General features: G+C 39.6%; 2 protein-coding genes across 4 annotated transcripts in view; one reads left to right on the top strand and one right to left on the bottom strand.

The window, feature by feature from the left end:
* cep128 (centrosomal protein 128) overlaps positions 1 to 14,669 on the bottom strand; it is a 68,326-nt gene extending 53,657 nt beyond the window's left edge. Inside the window, exons 1-8 of one of the 3 annotated variants that reach the window (XM_089118421.1) lie at positions 14,582 to 14,669; positions 14,039 to 14,212; positions 13,857 to 13,943; positions 13,653 to 13,779; positions 10,393 to 10,514; positions 4,691 to 4,782; positions 4,530 to 4,602; positions 4,183 to 4,305 (exon numbers count right to left, since the gene is read on the bottom strand). In XM_089118421.1, the coding sequence (XP_088974547.1) occupies positions 4,183 to 4,305; positions 4,530 to 4,602; positions 4,691 to 4,782; positions 10,393 to 10,514; positions 13,653 to 13,779; positions 13,857 to 13,943; positions 14,039 to 14,194 (780 nt within the window). In that variant the 5' untranslated portion in view covers positions 14,195 to 14,212; positions 14,582 to 14,669. Of the gene's footprint in view, positions 1 to 4,182; positions 4,306 to 4,529; positions 4,603 to 4,690; positions 4,783 to 10,392; positions 10,515 to 13,652; positions 13,780 to 13,856; positions 13,944 to 14,038; positions 14,232 to 14,485 lie in introns of all 3 variants that reach the window. The other 2 variants (XM_089118422.1, XM_089118420.1) reach the window with 2 other exon arrangements.
* Positions 14,670 to 15,464: 795 nt separating this feature from the next.
* The window catches only part of tshr (thyroid stimulating hormone receptor), a 60,994-nt gene continuing 49,000 nt past the window's right edge, over positions 15,465 to 27,458 (top strand). The window contains exon 1 of the mRNA XM_039681679.2: positions 15,465 to 15,719. Coding sequence (XP_039537613.1) covers positions 15,487 to 15,719 — 233 coding nt within the window. The 5' untranslated portion in view covers positions 15,465 to 15,486. The remainder of the gene's footprint in view (positions 15,720 to 27,458) is intronic.

The raw sequence follows: 27,458 nt of genomic DNA, 5'->3' as shown, positions 1-27,458 counted from the left end.
TAAATATTTTTTTTTTCATTCGTTTTATTGTCCACCAAGCAAAATTCACAAGTCTGATTGCTTAGAAAAATAATGAAGAAAAAAACCTCTCAACTTCATTCATGTCAAAAGCACAAAGAGTATAAGCACCGCTATGAATGCTAAACTGCTTATACTGTATGTGGACTGGCAGCAATGCCATGGGGTTTGGTCCAAAGGCTTAACCATAAGAAGTTGTAAAAATGATGCTTGCCTAAGAAAGCACCACTAATTAGTATTCAGTAGACCACTGAGTAATTGCATTGGCATATACAGAAGATGTAAATGTACTAGACTGAGTTTGAAAAACAAAAGTTGGAACTAAAATATATTGGAGTAAATTGAAGTCACTTTTGCAGATTTGAGAGTAATCCCCTATGAGTTGCGACAGAAACTCACATACTTTATGTGCCACATGCCATTTAATGTGAAAAAACAGCATGTGTGAATCCAGCATGCACATGGAGCACAAGATAATTTTGCTATATGTATTCATGTACGAAACAGTTGGAAATCGATTTATCATCGGAAATGACATACACAAACATCAAAATAACTGAGATGCATAATTACAAATGCGAAACATAATTACTATGATTAATTGTATCATAGAAAGACCCCAACTTCCATATCATATTAAAGGAGAACTCCGGTGCAAAATGAACCTTTGGTCTAATAAAACATCGGTACCTAGTCAACTGTTCTCTGAGATTTGTTTTCATGGTAATCGAATGTTTATCGCATGGACAGCCGTTTTTACAATACTGTATGACAATCGCGGGATATGTATATGGCAAAGATAATCGTTAGTGTGTGTTTGAGAGGGAGAGAGGGAAGAGGAGAGGAGAAGAGTGTGTTGTGAGATAGAGAGAGAGAGAGAGAGAGTCTGTGTGTGAGAGAGAGCGAGAGAAGAGAGAGAGAGTGTGTGTATGTGTGTGTGTGTGTGAGAGAGAGAGAGAGAATCGACAAGTGTGTTAGTGTGAGATAGAGGTTAGTGTGAGGTTTGTGTGTGTGAGAGAGAGAGAGAGGAAAGAGAAGAGAAGAGGAGAAGAGTGTGTTAGTGTGGGATAGAGAGAGAGAGAGAGAGTGTGTGTGTGTTTGCAACCTTACATTATAGGGTCAAAATATCCCCACGGCAATGGCAATATTCTAAATCCTTGTCCTTGTGGGGATTTCTTTTTTTTTTTTTTTATTGTAAAAATGCAGGTGAAATGAAAGTTTTCTGTGCTTCATGAAACACATGGTACATATATATGGTTACTACTGAGCATGTATTTGCATTGTTCTAAAATTGAAATAAAACTGAAATTCATTTTCTATGGGCATATCACCAGCTGAAACAGGTAGCCTAGACTAGTGCATCCCAAAATTTTCAACTAACATTTTATTATAACATTATAGTCATTATGGCCTTTAGAAAACGTTTTTTTTTTATTATTATTTTTTTGTGAGGAGGTGATCGGCCCCTCTGGCGCAGTCTAAGCTTTTGTCCTTAAAGGGATAGTTCACTTTGAAATTAATTTTAGATATGTTTTAGCTTACCTCAAGGGCATCCAAGACGTAGGTATCTTTGTTTCCACAGCATTTTCAATTTTGATATTTTTAGGTCAAACCGTTCTTGTCTGTCAGTCATATAATGCAGGTCTATGGTCACCACCTCAAAGAGCATGCACAGAGAAGTCCAAATTAAACATGATTTAATGACTCGTAAATGTAAGTACACATTGATGGCCTAAGACACGAAACAAGCGGTTTGTGTGAGAAAACGAACAGTATTTATATAGTTTTACCTCTTGTAACCACAGCCACGTCCAAGTGATCTAAAGGAAACTTCCGAAAACAATGAGTGACGTACACACGCAAGCGATCACTTCCGGTGCATGCGCAGACCAAAGCGGCCGTGCCTTCAGATCAGTTGGACGTGGCTGTGGTTACACGAGGTAAAACGATAATACTGTTGGTTTTCTCACACAAACCACTCGTTCCGTGTCTTAGGCCATTCAGTGTGTACTTACATTTACGAGTCATTAAATCATGTTTAATTTGGACTTCTCTGTGCATGCTCTTTGAGGTGGTGACCATAGACCTCCATTATATGACGGACAGACAACACCAGTTGATCTAAAAATATCAAAATTGAAAAACCTGTGGAAACAAAGACACCTACATCTTGGATGCCCTTGAGGTAAGCTAAAACACACCAAAAAATAATTTCAAAGTGAACTATCCCTTTGAAGGAATGGTTAGTCATTTGCGTAAAACACGCCCCAAACCATCTCCATTTAAGGGCTTTCCCTACAGCTCTTCGTCACTCTCGTCAAACCAGCCGCTGTTTGCAGACACGCTCTTGCCCAATCCTGAAGCAATGCCAAAGTGTGCCATTCTCAACAGTTCAAACACAAAAAACACATTTTACAGACATCTCATTAGCCAGCTGTACACACGCGTATATCTGTAATATTCAGAGAAATCCCGCAACTGAAGCTATAATGCAGCTTTTCTTACTCTTTAACTGTATATGATGGAATGTTTTGAACATTTAATTAAATTGTATTATTTCATAATTTAATTATATAATTTTATATATGGATAATCCAATTAATGCAACATTAATGTAATACTGTAATAATCATGTTAGGATGTCTAAATGTATAACTTCTTAACACGATTATAAGGCCATACAGAGTAAGTGTTTTTATGTGTAGGCTATGTGCGGTTTCAGTCGTTCCTATATTTTTCCGTAAATTTAGAATGAATTTTATTATGAAATTTTTGGTGAATCGTTATCTGTTCTTAAAATCGTTTGTACATTTCACCCACAATTAGTGAATGAGACCCATTGTCTTTATGTTAGGTAGCATTTTGAGGAAGCACTTCAGTCTAAAATTCACTTTGTGGAATACTACGGTGACATCATTCACCACTCTAACAGCATTCTAGATCATATGGGTGTGCAAAAGAGCCGAACATTGTTTTTCTCACCATCTCTTTGGTGACTAAGCGTTTGTTTATCTGCCTTGATTTGCTTGTCTTGTTTGTTTCTCATAATTTCACAACAAATGCATTATTTCTCTAGGCCTAAGGCACAGCGCCTTTTCATTAGCAAACTGCAGTGGAAATGCAAATGAGGCTCCGTTCATCAGTGACTTCTTAGATAAATAGGACAATTGTTGATAGAAGCTAAACACAAGCATATACTGCCCCCTGCTGGTAGGAGCACAGCATGAACCTGCTCTGAAGTTCCCAGTAGATCACTGGTTTTAACGTTGATTTCCCCCTATTATCATACCTCATAATGTCAAGCGGATATTTAGGCAATTTGAAGAAGTTCCTTTAGAGGTTCAAGAGGAAGTATCTGATGCAAGTGTGCAAAAGGAACTTTTCATTCAATCACAAATTTGCTGGAGCCGTAAAGCATATATAACACATTTGCATACGAGATGAACATATTAAGCTAAAAAAGCAGATAAATGACTAAATGACAGCAAGTCTAAGTCTTAGAGGACAAGTTGTATCTTAAAGAAGCCATATCACATTTTTTTTTTTTGTCGTAATTTAATTTTTCATTATTTTGACATTGTCTCCTGAAAGAACAAACAGCACTTTAATCCACTATAACATGGGCTACACAATTGCGGTCAAGATCAATACAGTTTGTAACTGTCCATTCCTTTAATAACATTGTGATGGGATCACAAAACAACTCCTCAGATCAGACCTCAATGATCAGACCTCAATGAACTAAAACCTTATTAAAAATAAATTTCAGCTGCTTGTTTGTTTCAAATGATGATATTCTTCACTTAGACACAGAGCCAGGAATAGTGCAAAGTTCATTCACACACATTCTTGTTAGTGGTTAACAAAATAATAGCATCTATTCTGCTTTTTCCTCACTACTGAACATGTTTCTGATCACTTAATAGAAATCAGTGATAAATTAATGAATTTTGGTTTCCCCACATCAGAAATGTGTGTAAGGTTTAATTAAAAGATCCTTTTGGGCTGGGGAGGGAGTTTTGAGTTCTGAAAGTTACAGTACGTTTTCATAGTACATAGTACCTCATTTAGCTCTGAATATCCAGGAAAATGTAAAGTGTAATGATATGGCCCCTTTAAAATGTTAGCAACTAAATAACAATTTACATTAGTGTAGTGCTCTACCTCCTGCAGTTCTCCAGACATGCTTTTTGGTTTCTCTCTGTGATATCTTTCAGAAAGCACCTGCTGCCCCGAGCGCATCTCATCCTCGATCTCCTGTAGACGTCTCTCCACCCGTAACGAGACCTAAGACACATCATCCGTCTCAAACCTGACTAAACGTGCTGTTTTCAGCCCTGTTAAGCTAGAGCAAGTTGCTGTTATTCAGTATATCATGTTCTGTACAGCTGGTCTCCCCAACTCAAAAGACACAACAAGTGCATTCTGACAAGAAGCAAGACAAGTGGTCGTAGGCAGCAAAAAAATTAAAAAGTTAACAAAACACGCTGTGTTACAAAAGCAACACTTACAGTTTCTTCTCTCGGCGGTGCCTGTATGTAGCCTGCAAGAGTCTCCAATGTCTTCTTGGTTTCTATGTCAGTCCTATTGAGGGGCAGAAAGCAGAAAAACACAACATTATCATCAACAAACACGATGCTTTGATTTGAACAGGTAGAAAAATTAAAGGGACCTGTTTCTTCTGCTGATATGTCTATCAATGTCATCACCCATCCGAAGCTGATCACTCCGCAGGTCTCTTAGGGACTGATGCATTGAGTGGACCTGAGTAACAGAGAATTAGATTTTAATTTGAGTGGTGCTTGCTTGTGCTAGGGTGTTGTGTGTGCTTGCTATAGTGTTGTTTGGAGTTTCTAGGTGTTTTGAGTGGTTGGTTAAAAAAAAAAAAAAAAAGCCTATGAGGTTGCTGAGGTGTATGGGTTGTTTGCACGGGCATTGTTAGGTGGTTGCCAGGAATTTGTTGGTGGCTGCTTGCTTGGCTTACAAGTCAAAAGAGCCCATCCCAGAGTCTCTATTATATTTTTGTATATTCCTTTAAATAAAGCTTGAGTCTTCATACATGCCTTATTATTATTTTTTTGTCTGTTCGTTGTCTTCCTTGTGAAAACTGTATGTTTTATCTCTTTAAAAAAGTCAGTTTCATTTTTTTTTTTTGGTAGGAAAGTTATAACCAACCTAACTGAAATAAAATAACCATGAATTATTGTCAATTTCAAATCTTTGATTATTATAAACCTTTAAAACCTTGATTTAACAACCTACATTACACGGCTACCTCCCAAATATATACATATATATACAGTACTGTTCAGAAGTCTTAGGCACACTAGTATTTTCACCTCAAAGAAATGGTTTTAAGCCAGTTATTTATATATTTTGTTGTAGTGTCTCAGTAGGAAATATCAGTTTACATTTCCAGACATTTATTGTGCCATTAATTGTAATAATCCAGTGAAATTTTTGAATGCACAAGGATTCTGACAACAGCCAATGCTCCACACAGAGGTCAGATCTCACCATCATCGAGTGCATCTTAAGTTATTTGAAGAAACAGAAAAAACAGAGACTAAGACCAGAAGAACTGTGGCAACGTCTCGAAGGTAGTGCCTGCCTGCCTGCCTGCAAAGCAACAGTACTGTGAAAAAGCACTTGTGTAAAAATGCTGCAAATGAGAATGTTTTCCAAAAATAATGTCATAATCATAAATAGATTTTATTTACCAATTCACTCGTATTAGTTAACTATTATTAACTGTTATTAACTTTTAACAGTTAACTAAATCAAATCAATAGGTGTTTAGAACCCTTTACATTTAAAACAGCTTTTATCCAGGTATTGCACATAGTTTTTAGTTTTGCAGGTTTTTTCAAGCGTCTTTGGAAAAGTTGCCGCAGTTCTTCTGGTCTTAGTCTCTGTTTTTTCTGTTTCTTCATATAATTTCAGATGCACTCGATGATGGTGAGATCCGACCTCCGTGTGGAGCATTGGCTGTTGTCAGAATCCTTGTGCATTCAAAAAATTCAATGGAATTATTACAATTAATGGCACAATTAATGTCTGGAAATGTAAACTGATATTTCCTACTGAGACACTACAACAAAATAAATATAAACAATATAAACAACTGGCTTAAAACCATTTCTTTGAGGCGAAAATACTAGTGTGCCTTAGCCTGACTTCGTCATACTCGTATTCAAGAGAGAATATGAGTCTGAAACTCCTCCGTTGGGCTTTGATTATGAGGCGTGTCGTAACCAAACCAGGAGGAAAAAAAACTCTGCACTCAATTGGATAGTCGGTAGACCTACAACCAATCAGAGCAACGCAATAAGTCAACTCCTTTGAATAGCGCAGTTTTCAAATACAGAACGTAGCCTAACTTTATTTATTTTAGAAGTTAAATAACGAGTGTTGCTTCTTTTACTTACTTCTCCATGAGTGCCACCAAAGGAGAAACCACAACGACCACAGGCAACGATACATTACGTCCCATCTTCTTAACGACCGTTAGAGCCAGCTGATAAGTTACAATTTTACCGAATCATGTAGGAAGGACGCCAAATATATCTTTCCGATCGACAAATGCCTTGATAGCAGTTCTCTGTTTGTCTATTAAAATGAATGCGCTGTCGATTTATTTTACAAAAGACGTGATAGCGGAATCGATCAGTCATCTTTGACAAGCGCTCTTTGATAACGTGATGATTACGTCCCTGCAGATCATCTGTCCATCATCGTATAAAGCCCGCCCTGACAATTTGATTGGCCCGATCATTTTTTGACTGATCATAATTACTCCTCAATGATCGAGTCCAGACCGAACTTCCCGACCAAAAAATGTTGTGGCTGTTCGGGCTGGCATCCAGGCTTAGTGTGCCTAAGACTTCTGCACAGTACTGTATCTATATACATATATATATATATATATATATATATATATATATATGGTGAGAAGACCAAGGCAACCGTATGGTGTTCTAGCCCTTTTTAATTGGGCAGAATATTAAAAAAAAAAACATAACTTTAATAATTAATACACTAATGTTTTTAAGAATGTGATCGATCTACTAAATGTTCTAATGACAATGGCACAGATGCAGCTAGATCATTCCCATAATCAGAAAGGGTGTAATGGTGTAACCGTTTCGATACGATTAGGTATGGAAAAAAGGACTGTCAAATACAAATAAAGAAAATAAGAAACAAATAATCACACCACAGGCAACAGCACAAATAAATACAATGGAGCAAAGATACAAATAAATAAATAAATGAAATCAGGTTATTTAGGTATCTAACAGTAGTTTTCAGGTATGGAAATTGAATAAAGCAATCAAATGTAAAATAACATTGCACATAATCTTCACTGAATAAAATTAAATCAAGATTAATCATTATTAAAGTTACAAAAGCTATTGTCTTTTGTTTAACATCTAAAATACAGACAGCAGGAATATTAGGCTGCTGTCACTTTAAGACATTATACACGAATCCAAAATACTGATACTGATCCGCGTGCATTCTGTTTACGTGCACTTAAGACATAACCTACTATGTTTGCTAGGATAGATCTTCAAGATGGGCGTGTTGACAATTTTCTGTGAATTTGTCTGTTCAAGTGCAAGACTTGAAAGATAACTCAATAATTGATAACTCAATTATTACTTAATATAGATGAAAGACAACTCAATAACTGTACACACGCTTTCCACTTGCATGCTTTGGAAGAGTGCACACACAAATCTTATTACAGTGCGCAAGCGAGTTCTCTTCTGCGTCTTCTTAGAATGTTTAAATTGGCAAGGCAGTTATCATTTTCACGTCCTGTGTCACGCGGTTTAAATTGAAAATGCATTTGCACCCATGGGCTGGTCTGAAAACAAGATGTGTTCAGGCGCATTGTTGGCGTGTAATAGACTGCGCAATTTTAGACAATTTATTTTTTGCTACTTAAAGAGCACGTTAGTAATGTGTGCCTATCGGCGGGTCCACAACGTTCAAACACTTTGTCCCGTAGATGGTCTGCTCACGCGCTTTAACCTTGTGCACAAGCAGATCCGTTTCCTCTCTGGAGAAGCATTTAGTTTTTCCGCTTTCAAATTCCACCATGTAAATAGCGAATGCGCCATGGCACGAGCGCAACTAGCTTTTAAAAGGAGTGGGAGATGAGACTCTGATTGGTCCTGTTATATAAGTATGTTACACCCAAAACACATTCAATGCTCATTAAGAGAATAGGGACAAGCCGACTATTTTTCCCGTCGTTAAAAGTGGATTCGGACACACCCTAAGCGCACTTGCGCTGTGAGCTTAGATCATTAAAATAGGGCCCTATGTCTGTTTTATGCATTGTCATTTTCAACAAATGCCATGCCAAACCATGGGTGGAGAACGGTACGGTTAAGTGTTTTACCGAGAACCGTTACACCCCTAATAATCAGTGCAAATTTCAAGATCAGTGCAAATTAGCAAACAAGAGCATATGATAATCATGAGTGTGTGATCTACTAACAACACGGGCACAAAGTGGCTTAAGACATGTTTTGTTTTTTGTTTTGTTTTGTTTTTTGTTTTGTTTTTTTGGGGGGGGGGGGGGCATTAAATAACCACCGGCTGTACATTATCCCGCTTATTACACAGCTACTTGCCACAGAAGTAAATAATTAGACAAAAAATATTGATTTGAGTTGAAATATTTTATTAGCCGTTTAAACGCAAAGCTCCCACAGAGAGAGCAGTTGCTAGCGCAACAAGTTCAAACTAAAAAGACATTTAAAAAATACGGTATACAGTCATTCATATCACTTATTACACAGCATTTCACCACAAAAATAATTATGGGGGTAAGATAATGATTTCAGATTAAACTGTTTTAAAATTGTACCTGTTTGTATTCAATGTACAAAACAATAGTCACAAAATAGCAGCAGCTGCAAGTTGAGTTTCTTTGAGTTTATTTTTTCTGCTGAACACAGGAAAATATTTTGAAATATGTTGTGAAGCAATCATTTTCTATTCCATTTGTTTTGGTATATTAACACTTACTGGATTTGTACTGATCAGACAAAAGCCCTATTCGAACGGTAATTGTTTCTCATGTGGACGTCCATAAAAATAAATGAGCATGGCACCTCAGTGATAACTCATGCATATGGATGGCGATTTATTCATGGTGGAGGAGCCAGTTTTGTTTAATTAGATAAGAAAAGAAAATATAATATCCTAATTATTATTTGATTATTTAAATCTCCTGTTTAAAAATAGGAAGATAGATGAACTATACTTAATATGGTTTTCTGTATTTTATCTCAAAATAATGGATGTCATTTTCAAAATGTGGAAACTAGCAGAAATAAGTTAATACAGCCTCTCATTGACATGAGGTAAACATAAAGCTACTTGGTTTATTTTTTAGTAATTGATGTCATAATAATGGCCCATTCCAAATGTTTACGTTCTTCTGTTTCTTATTTTTGAAATAATGTTCTTGTAAATACTTTCCAGTATTTCAGTAATAAAAGTGTAGGCTAGATCTTTAAAATGCATCCAAATTAGTTGTGAAGTGCAACAGTTATCATATGGTGCTTGGCAATAGTCAAAAAGTATTTAAACAGTGTATTTTTAATTGATCACTTCTTGTAAACTCAGTGAAGTGGATTCGGACAGCAATTTAATTACCACACGGCCTTGGTGTTTGTCAAAAAACAGTAGGTAATTCGGCCGGGGATTTTCACGCGGGTTGTGAGAGAAAAACACTGACATTCTGGATTCAGAAGGCAATAAAATCCCTAGCCCCAGTAAATGTTGAAAATACCTTCGACCCCATGAGAAACAATTATCGTACAAATAGGGCTAAATTTATGAAATATATGGACTCCTTTGGTTATTTGTTGTCCTTTTGGTGTCTCCAAGCTTGCTTTTTTGGAAAGACACTTAAATTGAACTTTTAAAAAAGCTTTCAGAAAATGCACTTCAATCTGATTGTTTACTTTGTTGGATATAGCAAATGATAATAAAATGAAAGATAAGTGTGCAATTAAAATATCCTATTATATATGTATATCCCTGTGTCTTTACATGTTATTGTAAAGAAGAAGATTATCAACACAGATTTGTACAATGCAAAACACTGCTTTTGGATATCAGACAATACTTGCTGTTAACGGTTTTTGGGTATTAGACAAAAAGCTGCTGCTGACTCTTCTGGCATAATATTTCTGAAATTTCTAACGTGGAGACATAATCTAACAAATTGGAGCATTAGATTTAAGTATTTAGGTGCAAAAAGATACTGACTATACAGTTATAAAATGTATTATTAATAAATTTTGAGTTGAATAACATGACAATTAAGTCTCAGATGTACAGTCATACCTGCTCTTCAGCTTGAGTGGAGTCTCGGAAACGCACTGCGACAGATCTAGACCGTCTTCTGTTACCTGTGCCCGCACTCCCATAATCTCTCAAAGGGGACGTAGGGAGGTAGCGCCTCCTGTCTACAGGGCAAGAGACACATATTTGGAACTACTGTACTGTTTACTGCAAAGTGTGTAGTGCAAACTACAGAGGGAATGCATTGACGTCACTTTCCCGCCGGAACAACCCCCCTCAGCTTGACTGAGTGGCAAAAGATCTGCTGCGTGATTGGATTTAATAGGGGAAACTGCGAAAATGCAACTAAAATTATCAATTTAAACTAAATGTTGGACTCAATATAGTGGTCCTTACAACTTACTAAAGATCCAGTGATCCATATATATTGACATGCAGCCAGGAATCGTGTTGCCTGACATTTAAGTTTGCCTGATTTTGACACCGGGGAAATAAAAGCAATATAGACCTAAACATAAAGCAAATTTGCCTGTGAACGCTTTATGTAAATACATTATAGGTAGGTCTAAATCCGGGTGATAACTTATCTCAGTGTTATATATAGCCTATATATATCATCATATCATCCAGCCCTAAATCTTTAAAGTTTTTTTTTGTTTGTTTGTTTGTTTGTTTTTTTTGTCAGTGTTTATTAAAAAACATCCAATAATGCAGAATAAGCAATGATAAATATTGAATTGATGAGTTGTCAATATACACTACCGGTCAAAAGTTTTAGATCGGTAAGATTTTTCATGTTTTTAAAATAAGTCTCTTCTGCTCACCAAGGCTGCAATTATTTCATAAAAAATACAAAAACAGTAATATTGTGAAATATTATTACAATTTAAAACAGCGGTTTTCTACATGAATATATAGTGAAGTGTAATTTATTCCAGTGATCAAAGCTGAATACAGCATCATCACTCCAATCTTCAGTGTCACATGATCCTACAGAAATTATTATAATATGATGCTCAAGAAACATTTATGATTATTATCCATGTTGAAAACAGTTTTTTACATTTTTATTTCAGGATTCTTTGATGAATAGAAAGTTCAAAAGAACAGAATTGATCTAACATTAATCACTACCATTCAAAAGTTTGGGGTCAGTAAGAATTATTTTTTTATTTTGGGGGGAAAGAAATTAGAAAATACTTTTATTCATCAAGGATGAGTTAAATTGATTAAAAGTTACAGTAAAGACATTTATTAATTAATTTGTTTTTTTGAGCATAAAATCAGCATATTAGAATGATTTCTGAAGGATCATGTGACACTGAAAACTGATGTGTAATCAGCAACAGTAATGATGTTGAAAATTCAGCTTTCAAATTACATTTTAAAATATATTAAAATAGAAAACAGTCATTTTAAATTGTCATAATATTTCACAATATTACTGTTTGTCATTTTTTTTTTTCATCAAATAAAGCAGCATTGGTGAGCAGAAGAGACTTCGTTTAAAAACATAAAATATCTTACTGATCTAAAACTTTTGACCGGTAGTGTATATATAACAATACAAAATATATGGGTATGGTTTTACACCTAAATTCAGCATATTGAGACAAAATGATCCCTGACCTTTCGCTGACTGGATTCCAGTTGTTTCTGTGAATTGCAGCGATCCTTTTGCTCCTCTTTCTATAGCAGTCTGTAAAAATATACCTCAGATTTTTTTGTCAAATCTAGTTGTCCAGTCAATCGCAAAGCTCTTTCCCACTTTATATGTGATGTGTTTGTTTTTCACGGCATTCACGCTGAAAACATATTCAGCAGCTCAGTCTTTTTGCCACTCACTGTGAGTAACTGCAGACACTCCAGCTGACAGGGACGTCACATGCATACCCTCTATATTTTTAAGTAGTATGTGCAATACTAAGATGTTTCACAGCAGTATGCAACAATGTTTTTGAAAAAAGATTCTTATGTTCACCAAGAATTTATTTGATTTTAAAAAAAAATATATATATATTTGTTTGTTTTTTATTCTGTGAAAGCAAAGCTCAAATATCAGCAGCCATAACTCCAGTCTTCAGTGTAACATGATCCTTTAGAAATAATTTATATATTCTGATATAGCACTCAAGAAAGCAAGATAGCACCTTTCTTCTTCTTCTTCTTCTTCTTCTTCTTCTTCTTCTTCTTCTTATTATTATTATTATTATTAGAAGATAATGGCCCCAGGGAATCAGGGGGGGCCATCAAATACCCATTTATATATCATAACCTACTAATTTTTTATCATATTTTGTTTGGTCAGGATGTCACCATTAAAGTTTTAACATTATTATTATATCTGCATGAATGTGGGCCCCCCTATCATGGATTAGAGTGGACTATTCCATAGGTATTGCATGTGCAGAAGCAAAGTTTAGAGCTACAGCAAGCGCAAGATAATTAACAGCAGAGCTTTGCTTATAAAATGTTAAAGATATATTTAGCTCTGATACAAATTTCTGAAATTAATCATAACATTGATATCTCAGCTCATTCTTAGATGTACATTTATTGGATGCAGGGAGCAAGAAGATCCATGCACAATCTAAAATGCACATGCACAGTTCAGTGGAATGATAAAAGTTGCACTAACTTAATACTGTTACACTGAATGTATAAAGTAAATAACCACAACAATAACGACAAAATTATTGCAGTGCGCTGTCGTTTGTCAATCAGCATCGCGTGAAAGTTGTGTTTGTTACTATAGAAACTGTGCTTCAGAGGTGTATTATAAAATGTTTGGCATAAATAAATATAGTTATTAAGAATAATGCACTTATTTTCCGTCGCCAGTAAATATGCCATTAGGGCAATTTATCATCTAAGAACAGTTTGTTAAGGATTAGATGGGAGATATACTGTACAGTATAGAGTGCATGATTTTCTTATGGTTTATACATTAACATGATGAATTTTTACATTGCATTACATTAAGATTTTACAGTTCATATACAAATATGTTCCTCATTTGTATTTTCTTTATTAGAAAGTATCAGAGTAAATTTGTTAGACTTAGTTGTTTTACGTGAACTTGGGGTATAGGCCTACAAAAGTAAAAGGGTGCATAGTTGGTGTGTTAGGGCCCCGTACCTAGAATTGCTTAGGGGCTCACTAAGTCCGCCTCTGGCAAAGATACTAGTAGTTTTAGGGGGAAGTATATACTGTGATTCATGTATTAGCATTAACACACTATTGATAAATGTATAGACAAGCTTTCACTCATTTAATGAAGCAGGTCCTGGCCTGTACTGCACCTGAAGCACTGGTGTCTTCCAGGTCACTGGTGTGCAGTGTGGAGAGTGAGGCGCTCAATCCACCCATGCTCCTCTTCAGCCGCTGACCCTGCAGATGCTGGATGGACTCCTCTAAGCTCTCCCTCAGCTAAAACACAGGACAATCTCTCAGAACAACACCCTTATCTGAAATCAGAGACAATCCCATACAACTCTGATACTCACCGTCGCCATGGCTTCAGCTTGGTCGTCTGTGTGTTCCTTATACTGTCCCAACATCTGATCCACTTTGTTCAGATTTCGGCTTGTATCCTGCACAAAAACATAAGCTTGCATGTCAAAAGAAAAGACCCCAGAGATCCCAGCATTATACAAAAATGAGCAGACAATGAATGAAGGCAGCTTACCTGTAGAGTGTTTGCTAAAGTGTCAATTTTGTCTGATATGTCTGATACATGTGTATCCCTAGGAAACCTGCTGTCAGGTCTTATTCGGCTCCCTCTGACCCGCGATCGATGCCCCCTGGGTCTGTCAAAGGTGTCAGATTCACTGGAGGAGTCCATGCTGACATGCGCCAATGCCTGAAAATAACCAAAAGCACTAAACTGAAATCAGAAACCACCTTTCCAATCCTGACACCTGCATTATCTGTTTGCCTAGCTAGAAGAAGAAGCGTGTAATTACACCTGGCGAGAAAGTATTGAGATTAATTAAATGTTTAAGGCTGAGGAACACTAGTCTAGTCAATTAAATCGTCTATTTGATGAAAATAGTAACCTTGTAAACACTCGATTTGACACAGAATTGACGTAACGTTAGAACTATCGAGCTAGTTAGCTTTGTGCTTAACTTACAGCCTTTCTTTCCAAAGATGTTACAAAGCCATGTCCGTTTGCATAGTATAATAACGAATCACAAACTCCCCGAAAAGTTCGTCAAACTCCCCATACCCGTGCGGTTTGATGGTTATCTTAGGTGATCATTGTAAGGTATCAACATCCTCTGCTATGGCAACTTGAACTGGCCGCCTTACAGGAATACAACAAAAGCTATGAATCATGGGAGTTGTAGTTTTGGCCATAGTAATTTGCCACCCGCGCCGTAACGTCACCTGTTACGTTTATTATATTATATTATATTATATTATATTATATTATATTATATTATATTATATTATATTATATTATATTATATTATATTATATTATAATTTTATAGTAGGCTAGTATTGTGATTTTTTTAGTTTTGCAATACGTTTTTTTATGTCGTCTTCATGAAAAAGAGAAGATATATTTTGTTTTTGTTTTTTAACATAATTGACACTTTGAAACATATAGCCTGTCACTTAGGCTACTTTTGTCATTTACATACTTGTTAAAACTATTTTGTATAGGCTATATTTTGCTCACTTAAGATACACATAATAATGTAAATATATGTAAAATATTACCTATATACCTATATCCTGAAAAATTATGTTCTTTGTGTTGCTTTATTTTTGATAATCCATTGCATGTTGTAACTGAAATGAAAAAAATGACTAGGCCAATTATCCTATTATTAACCTGACTATTCCTATTTATGATTTTTCGAGAAAAAAAATCCTTAAGAAAAAATCTGTGCGTCTTAAATACGAATAGTTACACGCAATTGTTAGTAAACGAGAGATGTTTCTATTACGTCGCATAGCCATATCTCTCCATATGGCTCGGTCGCATAGAACTATTCAGTTCCCATAGCAACCGCAAGGGCGCATCAGCGTCCGCCTCACTCGCAGACTCTCTTACTCACTACTGACACACTCAAGCAAGTTTGAGTATTAAACTGCTCGTCGGTGTTTGTTGTGTGACTACTTAATGGTCCAAACAGAGTGGAGAGGCTGCATTTTTCCAGTGGAAGAAAATAAATCTATCATTTTTTCTACCATGGCAACACGTGTGCTGGTAATGTTGATGCTGTCACCTGTGTGTGTGATCGGACATACGAATGCGTGTCCTCATGGCTGTGAGTGTTCCCAGTGGAAAGCCTTCGCTGTCTCATGCATGGCCATAGATGTTATTCCAACGCTTCCCTCAATGACAGAAATCTTGTAAGTATTCATTATTTTACTATGAATTGGTCACTTTATTTATATGTTGCCTACTTGCATTAAAAAGTTTGGTAGACTGTTGGCCTACTCATTGTGTTCATGTTGTAAACACTTTTGCTGCTGTTGAGGTGGGAAACGGGTATTGGGACAGATTTCGTGGTATGAGTCAACAGCTGTAATTACATGAAGTAAGTCCAACGTAAAAACATTTGACGAAGGATATTCACATATATGCCATACATTAAATGATAGGTGTTTTGTATTAAATTAATTACGATATTATTGAACAATTTTATTAATAATTTGTTATTAAACAAAATGAGAAGCATACTAATGTAGGCTATATAATGTAAATGTATTTGGTTAACATTAAAATAGACAATTCAAATAGCTAGACTTTTCTTCCTTTAAATGCCTTGAAGGGGATGCTGAAGTGCTTCCCACATAAAGTTTGTTTAGGGTTGTTGGGTTTGTGGGCAAGAGAGTTCCTTGACTGTAGATCAGCCCCGGGAATGTTTATTGTTAATTGTGTGAGCCCCCCCTCTGCAAATTCACGGCCCAGGGTCTCATCAGCTCTCTCTCTAGTGTGCTCTGAGGGATCGGAAAGTGAGGTCTTAGGAAGATTGAGTTTGAGAAACCAGAAGTTAATTTAGACCTCTTACCCTCAGTAAATCTCCACCTATTACACAGAAATTAACTGCCATTCCACCCAATCAGCCACATTTCTTTTTTACACCTCACACTAAAATACTTTCAAGTTGTCACACATCTTTGTCCATTTCAAAACTCAAATATTATCTTAAATTTGAGTTTAAAAAATTATCAAAACTTAAATATTATGTATTTTTTATTGTGATGACCAAAACATTGTTCATACTTCAAACATTGTTTGTTCAAATATTCATGCATATGCATATTCAAACAAAATCTTGTGTCATTTAGGATTTTGTCTAAACATTTTGCTGGACAGAAAATCGTAGGGAACTAAAACCTAAAGGCTAGGCATTAAACAAACATCTAATTTGGCTTTTGTTGTTCAAAGAATTACAAAGAAAAAAATCATATATCTTATATATTTATACATTTACAGTTTTTCTTAGTTGCTTTGGTACATTTCACAATTGGCATTCTCAACTTGTTTAACCTCCACATCTTCTCGTCACTTGTGCACATCTATATGAAACTGATAGGGCAGAGAGATCTTAGCATTTAGTCTCTTCATGAACAATGCACACTGAAGAAAGCCAGAAGGATTTTGAGTGATCACTCATAATCATGCACTCCACTCTTGCTATGAACCTCGACAAGAAGATACAGAATTCCTCGATGTAAATTGAACTGGTGTAAAAATGTGTTTCTGCCAGTATTAATTAAATATATGGATTAATTAAATATATGGAACAGTGGTACTGGAATCGTTGTAGTAAAAGCTTTACATGAAGCTTTTACTGAAATGAAAACATGAAATTGCTGAACATTATTTTTTCTCATTCTGCTCCTCTATGTTTTTCCGCATCCACACTGAAAAAAAATATTTTACCTATTTTACTGTGTATGTCCAAGTAATGGTAAAAACTTCAACACCTGACTATGCCTCCAACTGAGATTCGAAAGGATTCAGCTATTTCTCAATATTTCAGTGATCTGCTACTTAATGCTTATCAGTTGTTTCAGTATTTGTTTTATATATATTTTTCAATACTTTTGAGCTTTTGTTCTTGAAAAATAGAGGTTTTATGCTATATTTAAAGATTGGAACCTTAGACTGTAAAAAAATATGGACGTAGTATCTGTGACGTCACCCGTAGGTTTCTGAAGAGCGTTTTTGAAGCCTAAAGTGGGTGGGGCTGGCAGTCGCCATCTTGGCAGGGCGTCACCTCTCGTAACTACCGGAAAAAATAAAATGGGCAAAGAGGTGGGTCGTGGGTGTCATGATCCTGTGTTCCTTCTCTCTTCTTTTTGTTCTCTGTCTCCATCTGCTGGTCACACGCACACACACTCTCACACACACTCACCCATTATTGCTCACTCATCTGTTTCAGCTGATCCTCATTCTTTCATCTCCTCACCTGCTCTCTATCTCTGGTCATTAGTCTTTCTATTTCTAGCTTTCTCTTTCACCCCTTCTCTGTCGGACTATTACTACTCATCATGCATGTTGCTTATTGCCTGTCTTGTCCCGTCTGGTACTTTTAATTATTTGGTGTTATTCGTCACCTGAGTTGTGCTGTGTCCAGCGCTGTGACGCGGAGAGTCGCAGAGGGTTCAACGCCTCCCCACTATCCTGCTCAGTTCTCTCTCTCGAGGCTTCTGGACCTGCTGTTTGAGCTTCTCTCAGTCTACCAAGAATATTTAGTGAACTTTCTATGTTTAACGGCCGCTGCGGCTTTGCCTTGTTTGCTTTAAAGACTGAATATCCTGCTTTACGCCTTTTGGAGTTTCTTCACCAGTTACCGTGACAGAGTAATCCGACCAACATGAACCCTACGGAGGAGCATCCCTTCCAAGCGGCTGTGAAGATCCAGGGAGCAATGCTGGGTAAGCACGAGGAGGAACTCTCCGTTGCTCGTCGCGCTGTTGAGACACTGGCCTCCCAGGTGGATGATCTCATTAAGCAGCTCCATTATCTCCATATGGACTCGTCTCGATCTTCAGACACCCTTGAGCCCCGTGTGAACAACCACGCCCCCCCCCCCCCCCCTGCTATGCGGGTGAGCAGACCGAGTGCATGTCTTTCTTGACACAATGTGAAGTTGTTTTCTCGCTTCAGCCTCTCACTTATGCCAAGGATCGCTCTCGCATTGCCTACATCATTTCGCTTCTCAAGGGACGGGCTCGTGAATGAAGATCAGCTGTTTGGAACTCAGATGCAGACAGCTTAAGTCGCTATGCCCTATTTAGGGAGGAGATGTTGAAGGTCTTCGACCGATCTGTGCATGGACCTGAGGCTTCTCGTCTGTTATCCACCCTTCGACAGGGAAGACGCTCAGTCGCAGATTACTCTGTGGAATTCCGCACGCTCTCTACCTCCTGTGTGTGGAATGAACTCGCGCTAGTGGCACGATTCATCGAGGGTCTTAATGCCGAGATCAGGGATGAGGTGCTGGCTCGTGAGACGCCCTCTCATCTCGACTCGCTTATCGACCTGGCTCTCCGCGTGGAGAGACGTTTCGAGTTACGTCGACGCACTCGCAGCACGGCCGCTTCTCCTTCTTCCTCCTCCACTGTCAGCGTTACTTCTCCCTCCGTGACAGACCAGGAGCCGATGCAGCTGGGTGGGATTCGAATTTCTGCTGCAGAACGCCGCATCGTCACTCGGCTTTGTCTTTACTGCGGCTCTGGCAATCACTTTGTTACCACCTTTTTCATCTAAAAGCCAACGCTCACCAGTAGAGAGAAGGTTACTGGTGAGTGCTTACTCTCTGCACCCTCCCTTGCCTTCTCGGACTACTTTTCCGGTTCACCTCCACTGGCTCAACTCTGGTCAAGCCCTGATAGACTTGACCAGAACTCTGGTCAAGCCCTGATAGACTCTGGTTCCGAGGGGAATTTTGTGGATGAGACCTGGGCCCTCCAGCACGGGATTCCACTCGTGGATCTTCAGGAACCCACCACTGTCTTTGCCCTGGATAGACGGGTCCTTGCCAGGGTTCACCGTAGAGGTCTTCACAGTGCACCCGAGACCCGTCGGCCCGGGACCCGTACGGGTTCGGAGTGCAATCTCAAGCGCGTGCCATGTTTCTATGGCAACCAGAGCAGAGTTTCCGCCAAACCGCGCTTTACATTTTCTCCAATGTTTATAATAATATAAATCAGTGGTTCTCAAAGTGGGGTCCGCGGACCCCTGGTGGTCCGTGAGCTAATGCCAGGGGGTCCGCGAAATAATTTATAACAACCTAACGTTTTTTTCCGTGCTATGAGTCATGTTTTCTTTATCATCTGAAAACATGCTGTTTATTCCTAAGTTACTTATAATGCATTTAACATCAAAGAATACAAATTAAACACTTAAGTTTTCTATAGATAGATATGTCTGTGCGTCAAGTAGACTAGGCTATTCGCTATTGATTTTGCGCGACGTGCGCCAGAAGAAGACAGAGAGATGGCATGAACCCGCATCCGGTTGTTTTCTGTATTTTTAAAAGGCAAGACATTTTGTAGTCATTTATAATGTAGCCTATACACAAATAAAAAAATGGACACTTTACCGTTTCGGATGATGCACTCTTGTCTTATCTATGACCATAAATAAGAGTATTCCTGTTTCCACTGCTGAGGAAAAATTCCCACGTAATCGCGCGCCGGCGTCTCGCGTGCGCGCACAATAGTCAGTTCTAGCACTGCTACTGTAGATTTGACATTAGAAGTCTGATCATTATCAAAATAAAAGTGCATAGTGACAGGGCCGTACCCACAATTGAGGTTGCAAGGATGCACATCGCGATGATAACTGACCTTCTCGTCTGAGGTGCTTCAGCAGACTAACAACGACATCTCAATGTCAAAATGTTTGAGTCGGAGTGAACTCAAAGTTCCCCGCACGACGTATCAGTCAACGGTCATAAAGTACGGGATAAAATGTAGGCCTACATTAACATAAACTAAACAGCTGTTTTAGATAAAAGTTTTAAAAAACGACCGAAACAATCAGTTTGCAAAGTATTAATCAAGCCCAAGTTTAACAAGGAAAACGCAGGTCAAGAGAAACATACTGTGCCCATGAGATTAATATTATGGATTCATATATTTAACATATACTATATGTTTTTTTAAGCTAATTGCAGTAGCTCAAATTAACAACGCATTTTAGGCATTTTTTAGCATTTTTTGTATTTATAGGCTTTATTTGTGTGCAGAATAGGCCTAATCATTGAAACATTTCTCCTTTAAGGCCATTCCTGTTTGGAATATGTGATTGTGTTTCGTGACATCTTGACAAAAAAAAAAAAGTATGCCACTGCCCACTGACATGCTTCTAAATCTATATCCAATTGTGGGGCCTTAAAAACACATTAAAATGCACATGTAGATCAAGAACATCAAAAATTCCTAAGTGAGGGATCCTAAGTGATTCCTAGTAAGATCACTTTTGGGACCTCAGTAGGCTATTTAGAAATTCCTGCATAGTACCCTGGGTGGAGACCATTCATTTTGTGCAAGAATATTTCATTAGCCGCTCAGACATTAACTTTGTGCTTAATAACGGTTATAAATATAAGGGGGGTCCTTGGAAATCTTTTTCCCCTGAAAGGGGTCCCTGGCACCAAAATGTTTGAGAACCCCTGATATAAATGAACCGTCTTGTTTAATCTTAAAGTTTTGGTGGTCAGATTCAGATTCAAAAGAGCAGAGAGCACAGATATGATCAAGCTGAACAAGCAACAAGCAATCGTTATTCAAAAGGGCAAACAGTTAAAGTTATTATGCGAGTTAACTCGAGTCAGAATGTAAATGTGCAAGGTTGCATTTGTCATCCATCACCGTGACATCAAGTGGACTTTTAAAGCTGAAATAATGAGTGGATTAAGCTTGGAATAACGAGAGAAATAACATGGATAGAACTTTGTTGTCGGTGAATTGTAATGCATCACAGTCAGTCAGATAACGTTACAAGGAAGTGAGACGACGGCTACTAAAATTAGGTAAGACAAAAAGTTTTATTTTTCGCAACTCGTGTGAAATAATATGTGACAATCGGGTCCAGACGGGTTTGTGTCTTCCTGCCGGGTCACCATGCTACTGCTTCTTTGAGTCTCATCGTTTCTGGTAACCACCGTGATGCTATATGTTTTTTAGTTTTCCACTCCCCTACTACTCCTGTAGTTTTGGGCCATCCTTGGCTTGAGCATAACCCCCAGATTAACTGGTCCCTAAATTCCATTCTTTCGTGGAGTCTGTCTTGTCATGTTAAGTGTTTGACGTCTGCTGTTCCTCCCATGTCTTCCGTGTCTGTTTTCCAGGAGGAGCCAGGTGATTTGTCAGGAGTCCTCAAGGAGTACTTCGATTTGCGTGCGGTCTTCAGTCGTGCCCGGGCCGCTTCTCTTCCTCCGCACCGTCCGTATGATTGTTGCATTGATCTTCTTCCAGGCTCCACCCCTCCCCGGGGAAGGACTGTATTCCCTCTCTATTCCTGAGCGCGAAATGTTGGAGAAATATCTCTCCGAGCCATTGAACGCAGGTACTATTGTTCCCTCCTCTTCTCCTGCCGGTGTGGGGTTCTTTTTTGTGAAGAAAAAGGATGGTTCTTTACGTCCCTGCATAAATTACAGAGGCTTGAATGACATAACCGTTAAGAACCGCTATCCCTTACCACTTATGTCATCCGCCTTTGAGATCTTGCAGGGGGCGCAGTTCTTCACAAAATTAGATCTCCGCAACGCATACCATCTTGTTCGCATTAAGGCAGGAGACGAGTGGAAGACCGCCTTTAATACCCCCCTCGGGCACTTTGAATACCGGGTTTTACCTTTCAGTCTGGTTAACGCTCCCGCCGTCTTTCAAGCCCTTGTCAATGACGTTCTCAGAGACATGCTTAACATTTTTGTTTTCATCTATCTCATCTATCGATGATATTTTTGATTTTTTCCCCCGTCTCTCCAGGTTCATGTGCAACATGTTCGTCAATTTCTTCAACGACTTTTGGAGAACAAATTATTCGTCAAAGCCGAGAAATGTACTTTCCACGCTCGAGCCGTTACCTTTCTCGGTTCGGTCATTTCAGCCCAAGGTATTAGTATGGACCCTAACAAGGTTTGCGCTGTCATCGAATGGCCTACCCCAAGACCCGGTTTTGTTGGAGTGACACCGCACAGGCGGCCTTCGATCGCCTTAAATCCTTGTTCTTGTCCGCACCTATTCTCATCACTCCTGACGTTTCCAGACAGTTTATTGTGGAGTTTGACGCCTCGGAGGCTATTCTCTCTCAGCGATCGCCCGCTAACGAGAGAATCCACCCATGCGCCTTCTTTTCGCACCGCCCTGTCCCCTTCCGAGCGCAATCTCGACATGGGTAACCGCAAGCTTTTGACCATCCGTCTCGCGTTAGGAGAGTGGCGTCACTGGTTGGAGGGGTCTTCTGTCCCGTTCGTGGTCTGGACAGACCATCGTAACCTTGAATATATCTGTACGGTTAAGAGACTTAATGCTCGTCAGGCTCGTTGGTCACTTTTCTTTGCTCGCTTTGATTTTACTATTTCCTACCGTCCCGGCTCCAAGAATCAAAAGCTTGACACTCTTTCTCGCCAGTTTGCCTTCCCCGAGTCCAAGCCCACTGATGAGGAGATTCTTCCTCATGGTGGGGTGGTGGGTGCGGCAGTCGGGGGAATTGAACGTATTGTTAAGCGCGCTCTCTCTCATTCTATCACGCCTCATCTCTGTCCTAGGGGTTATTATTTGTACCTCCGTCCGCTCATCGCGCCGTCCTCCAGTGGGGTCACTCCTCGAAGCTATTTGCGCATCCGGGGGTTAGGGGTACCATCGCCTCTATTTCTCAGAGGTTTTGGTGGCCGACTCTTGAACGAGATATTCGCCGCTTTATCGCGTCTTGCTCGGTCTGCGCCCAGACCAAGGTCAGCAACAGACCGCCTGCGGGTCTCCTCAGACCTCTACCTATTCTGTCGCGCCCATGGGCACAAATTGCGCTCGACTTTATTACTGGGCTCCCTCCTTCTGGAGGTAATACTGTTATTCTCACTGTGATCGATCGCTTCTCTAAGACTGCTCGTTTTATCGCGCTTCCTAAACTGCTCTCCGCCAGAGAGAACGCCCAGTCAACACATTTTTAAGATCCATGGTCTTCCTGAGAATGTTGTATCTGATAGAGGTCCACAATTCTCCTTCCTGTTTTGGAATGAGTTTTGTCGCCTTATCGGTGCCTCTGTCAGCCTCTCCTCCGGGTTCCATCCTCAGACCAATGGACAAGCTGAACGTGCTAACCAGACCATTGGACGCATATTACCCCGCATCGTGGTCCGAGCAACTCCCGTGGGCAGAATACGCTCATAATTCCGCTCCTTCTTCTGCCACCGGGCTGTCACCGTTTCAGTGCTGTCTGGGTTACCAGCCTCCTCTTTTACCTTCCGCTAGTCCCGAGTCTAACGTTCCGTCTGTCAATACTTTTATCCAACGTTGCAAGCGAACTTAGAGAGTGGTTAGGTCTGCCCTTTGTAAGTCTCTTTCCGTCACACGCCGTACCACCAACAAACGCCATGTCAAGAGTCCTCGCTACGTCTGCGGTTAGAAAGTGTGGCTTTCCACTCTCAATCTTCCTCTCCAGTTCTCTTCATGAGAGCTGGCTCCCAAATTTATCGGACCTTACCGGACCTTATCGGACCTTAAAAATGTATTATCATGCAGACAGTTACAATGTTGTTCCTAGCTTGTGCACGTGACTGATTCATGCACATACATGTCAGTCAGCAGGGCATCACACGTCAAGTTCGTAAAGAGCTTTATTCAGTCCATTTTACAATTTGATTTTGGCCGCCTCTCAATTTCTCAGATGGGTCAAACCAAAGATATTACCTCAGAAATGTAAATGTAAAAGTAAATGCACTAGAAATCCGCGCTCATTTAAGGGTGTGAATCTATTGCATAGACGGAGAGAAAGCACTGAAATTGTCAGATATTCATTAGTGCATGCAAGGGTAACAACTGCAAATACAGCGCTGGTTGTTCTCTCCATATACTCAACAATGACGGAATCCGACAGCGTGCATGGGTCAAGGTATAATACGATCTTCAGTGACACGACCAGCAGTGACACAGCAGCGGCAATTCACCAGTCACTCAAGTAGCCACACCCTTAATTATGCAGAACTTTAAGGCTTATTATAATTTAAACGGATGAGTTGTAAAAAAAATCACCCCCCTCACAGTCGTCAAGAAGGGCAAAATTAGTGATATAGACCAAAACAACTATTTGCCACCAGGCTGTAAACATGTTTTTTTTCTGCTGTGAAGTTAGACATTTAAACATGGGGGAGATGCTTTTGCAGCCAGCCTCAAGCGGTCACTCGATGAATTGCAGTTTAATTCACTTCCGTGTTGGTTTCAAGAGAGAGACGGGGAGGTTGCCGCTTGATTGAAACATTAGGTATAACTTTCTGACATGCTGTGGTTAAGCATTTGTAATGCTGTAAGACCAGAAAGATCTATGGTTTTGGTATGGAGCAAATGTCGCGTAGTCTAAGCGAATAGAGAATACATAATTAACTTTATTTACAGAATGAAAACTTAACCAAACTTAATCCAATCGTTAACGACAACCAACAATCTGAACTGAAAAAACAGGCAGATAAATACACAGGGAAACTAGGAAAATTAATGATACACAGCTGGACAGAATAAGGAAATCAAATCAGTAACCATAGTGACAAACTCAGGCGGGAACTAGAACAAAAAAAGCATATTGAATAGAAACAAAGTTGAAGTCCATGAAAATGAAACTAAGACAAAAATAATGGATTATGTGTTGTATAACAAAGAAAAATGTGAACTTTAAAAATGTGTTAATTTCATATTTTGTGAAAACATGATTTCTGTTAACGGAGTTGTTCACTTTAAAATGAAAATTACCCCATGATTTACTGACTGTCACGATGCGGTAGAAACAAGACGGAAGCAGGATCCACATGCAGCACACTTTATTCAATAAACTGAAAACAATACAAATACTCAGACCAGGAACAGATCAACCAACATTGACAGTAACAACACAAGAACTCACAAGGTTTGAACTGAAACACAGGGCTTAAATACAAGGGCAAACAAGTTAAAATAGCTAACAAGGGGTGTGCAGAAGTCTTAGGCACACTAGTATTTTCACCTCACAAGTGCTTTTTCACAGTACTGTAGCTTTGCAGGCAGGCAGGCACTACCTTCGAGACGTTGCTGCAGTTCTTCTGGTCTCTGGTCTCTGTTTTTTCTGGTTCTTCATATAATTTCAGATGCACTCAATGATGGTGAGATCCGACCTCCGTGTGGAGCATTGGCTGTTGTCAGAATCCTTGCGCATTCAAAAATATCACTGGATTATTACAATTAATGGCACAATTAATGTTTGGAAATGTAAACTGATATTTCCTACTGAGACACTACAACAAAATATATAAATAACTGGCTTAACCATTTCTTTGAGGCAAAAATACTAGTGTGCCTAAGACTTCTGCACAGTACTGTACATGAACACAAACAAGGAGCGGGAAAACAGGGAACAGGACTGAACCAAATGCACAAAGACGGGGGGAACACAAACAGATATAACAACAACTATCTATCTATGGGCAGCTCCCAATGCCCAACAAAACAAGACAGTTCTGGAGGGTGGTGGAGCGGAGGCGGTCCTGGGGGAGGGATGGAGGGCCAGGCCATGGAACATGGGCTGCGCAGGCGACCAGGGCGGGTTCCTACAAACAGACGACAACCGGCTCAGGCACAGAAACAGACCACACCGGCTCAGGCACAGGAACAGACGACGCCGGCTCAGGCACAGGAACAGACGACACCGGCTCAGGCACAGGAACAGATGACACCGGCTCAGGCACAGGAACAGATGACGCCGGCTCAGGCACAGGAACAGACGACACCGGCTCAGGCACAGGAACAGATGACACCAGCTCAGGCACAGGAACAGACGACACCGGCTCAGACACAGGAACAGACGACACCGGCTCAGGCACAGGAACAGACAGCGTGCCGGCAGCCATCTGGTCCGTAGACCCTGGCCCTGGAAGTGACGTGAACAGTCTCTATTTTGGCAGATGGGACATTCTCGGCAGAAGTGACGAGAACAGACTCTGACTGGGCAGAAGTGATGTGAACAGTCTCTGACTGGGCAGAAGTGACGTGAACAGTCTCTGACTGGGCAAAAGTGACGTGAACAGTCTCTGGCTCGGCAGACGGGATGTGAACAGTCTCTGGCTCTGCAAACGGAACGTGAAGAGTCTCTGGCTCGCCAGGACTGTTGCGAGATGCAGGTTCGTCAGGGCTGACGGGACATGCAGGCTTGTCAGGGCTCACGTGAAGTGCAGGCTCGTCAGGACTCATGTGAAGTGCAGGCTCGGCAGGGCTCACGTGAAGTGCAGGCTCGGCAGGGCTCATGTGAAGTGCAGGCTCTCGAAGCTTCCTCTCCTCCACGCCCACAGTAAACGAAGAGCCGCTCCACAACAGGGTCAGGTCGATATACCACTCTAAAGACCCGTGTGGATCATGTTCGGGGATCAGAGACCGGAGTGGTTGCGATAATAACCCACGGAAGAAGATCATCAAGCACTCCAACATGACTTTTGCATAAACATACACACCACTTTCAAATCAAGTGGTGTGTTATCTATACGCATTTTCAGCTATACGCGTGATTCCGCTAATGATTCCGCGTGTATGTACACGCCATTAAATGTCCGAGCGAAACGAAGCAAAATGTAGATCTACATCTGGGGAGCGATATTTTTTTTCCTAGGATGGTAGAGGAAGACTCATAAATGCTATTAACCCCAGTGACGGGTAGGTTTAGGTAGGGGTTGAGGTTGAGGTAGGTCATATATTTATATATACAATAATAACGTGTCAACGGCGTTCATAAACACGCTGAAGAGCGATTATGCTTGTTGATACCACGCCAAAAATGGAAATACGAATTGGCGTGTCATACACACGCAATTTTATGAGATCCGTTTTTCGGATATATATATATTATAATAAACATAATATTGATGGAATGCAAAAGACAGAACTCAAATG

Source organism: Pimephales promelas, chromosome 13 (genome assembly GCF_988280905.1).
Source record: "Pimephales promelas chromosome 13, fPimPro1.hap1.1, whole genome shotgun sequence".
In the NCBI taxonomy this organism is placed as follows: Eukaryota; Metazoa; Chordata; class Actinopteri; order Cypriniformes; family Leuciscidae; genus Pimephales; species Pimephales promelas.
The sequence above is the reverse complement of the archived record's forward strand: the minus strand, read 5'-3'. Positions and strand labels throughout refer to the sequence as shown.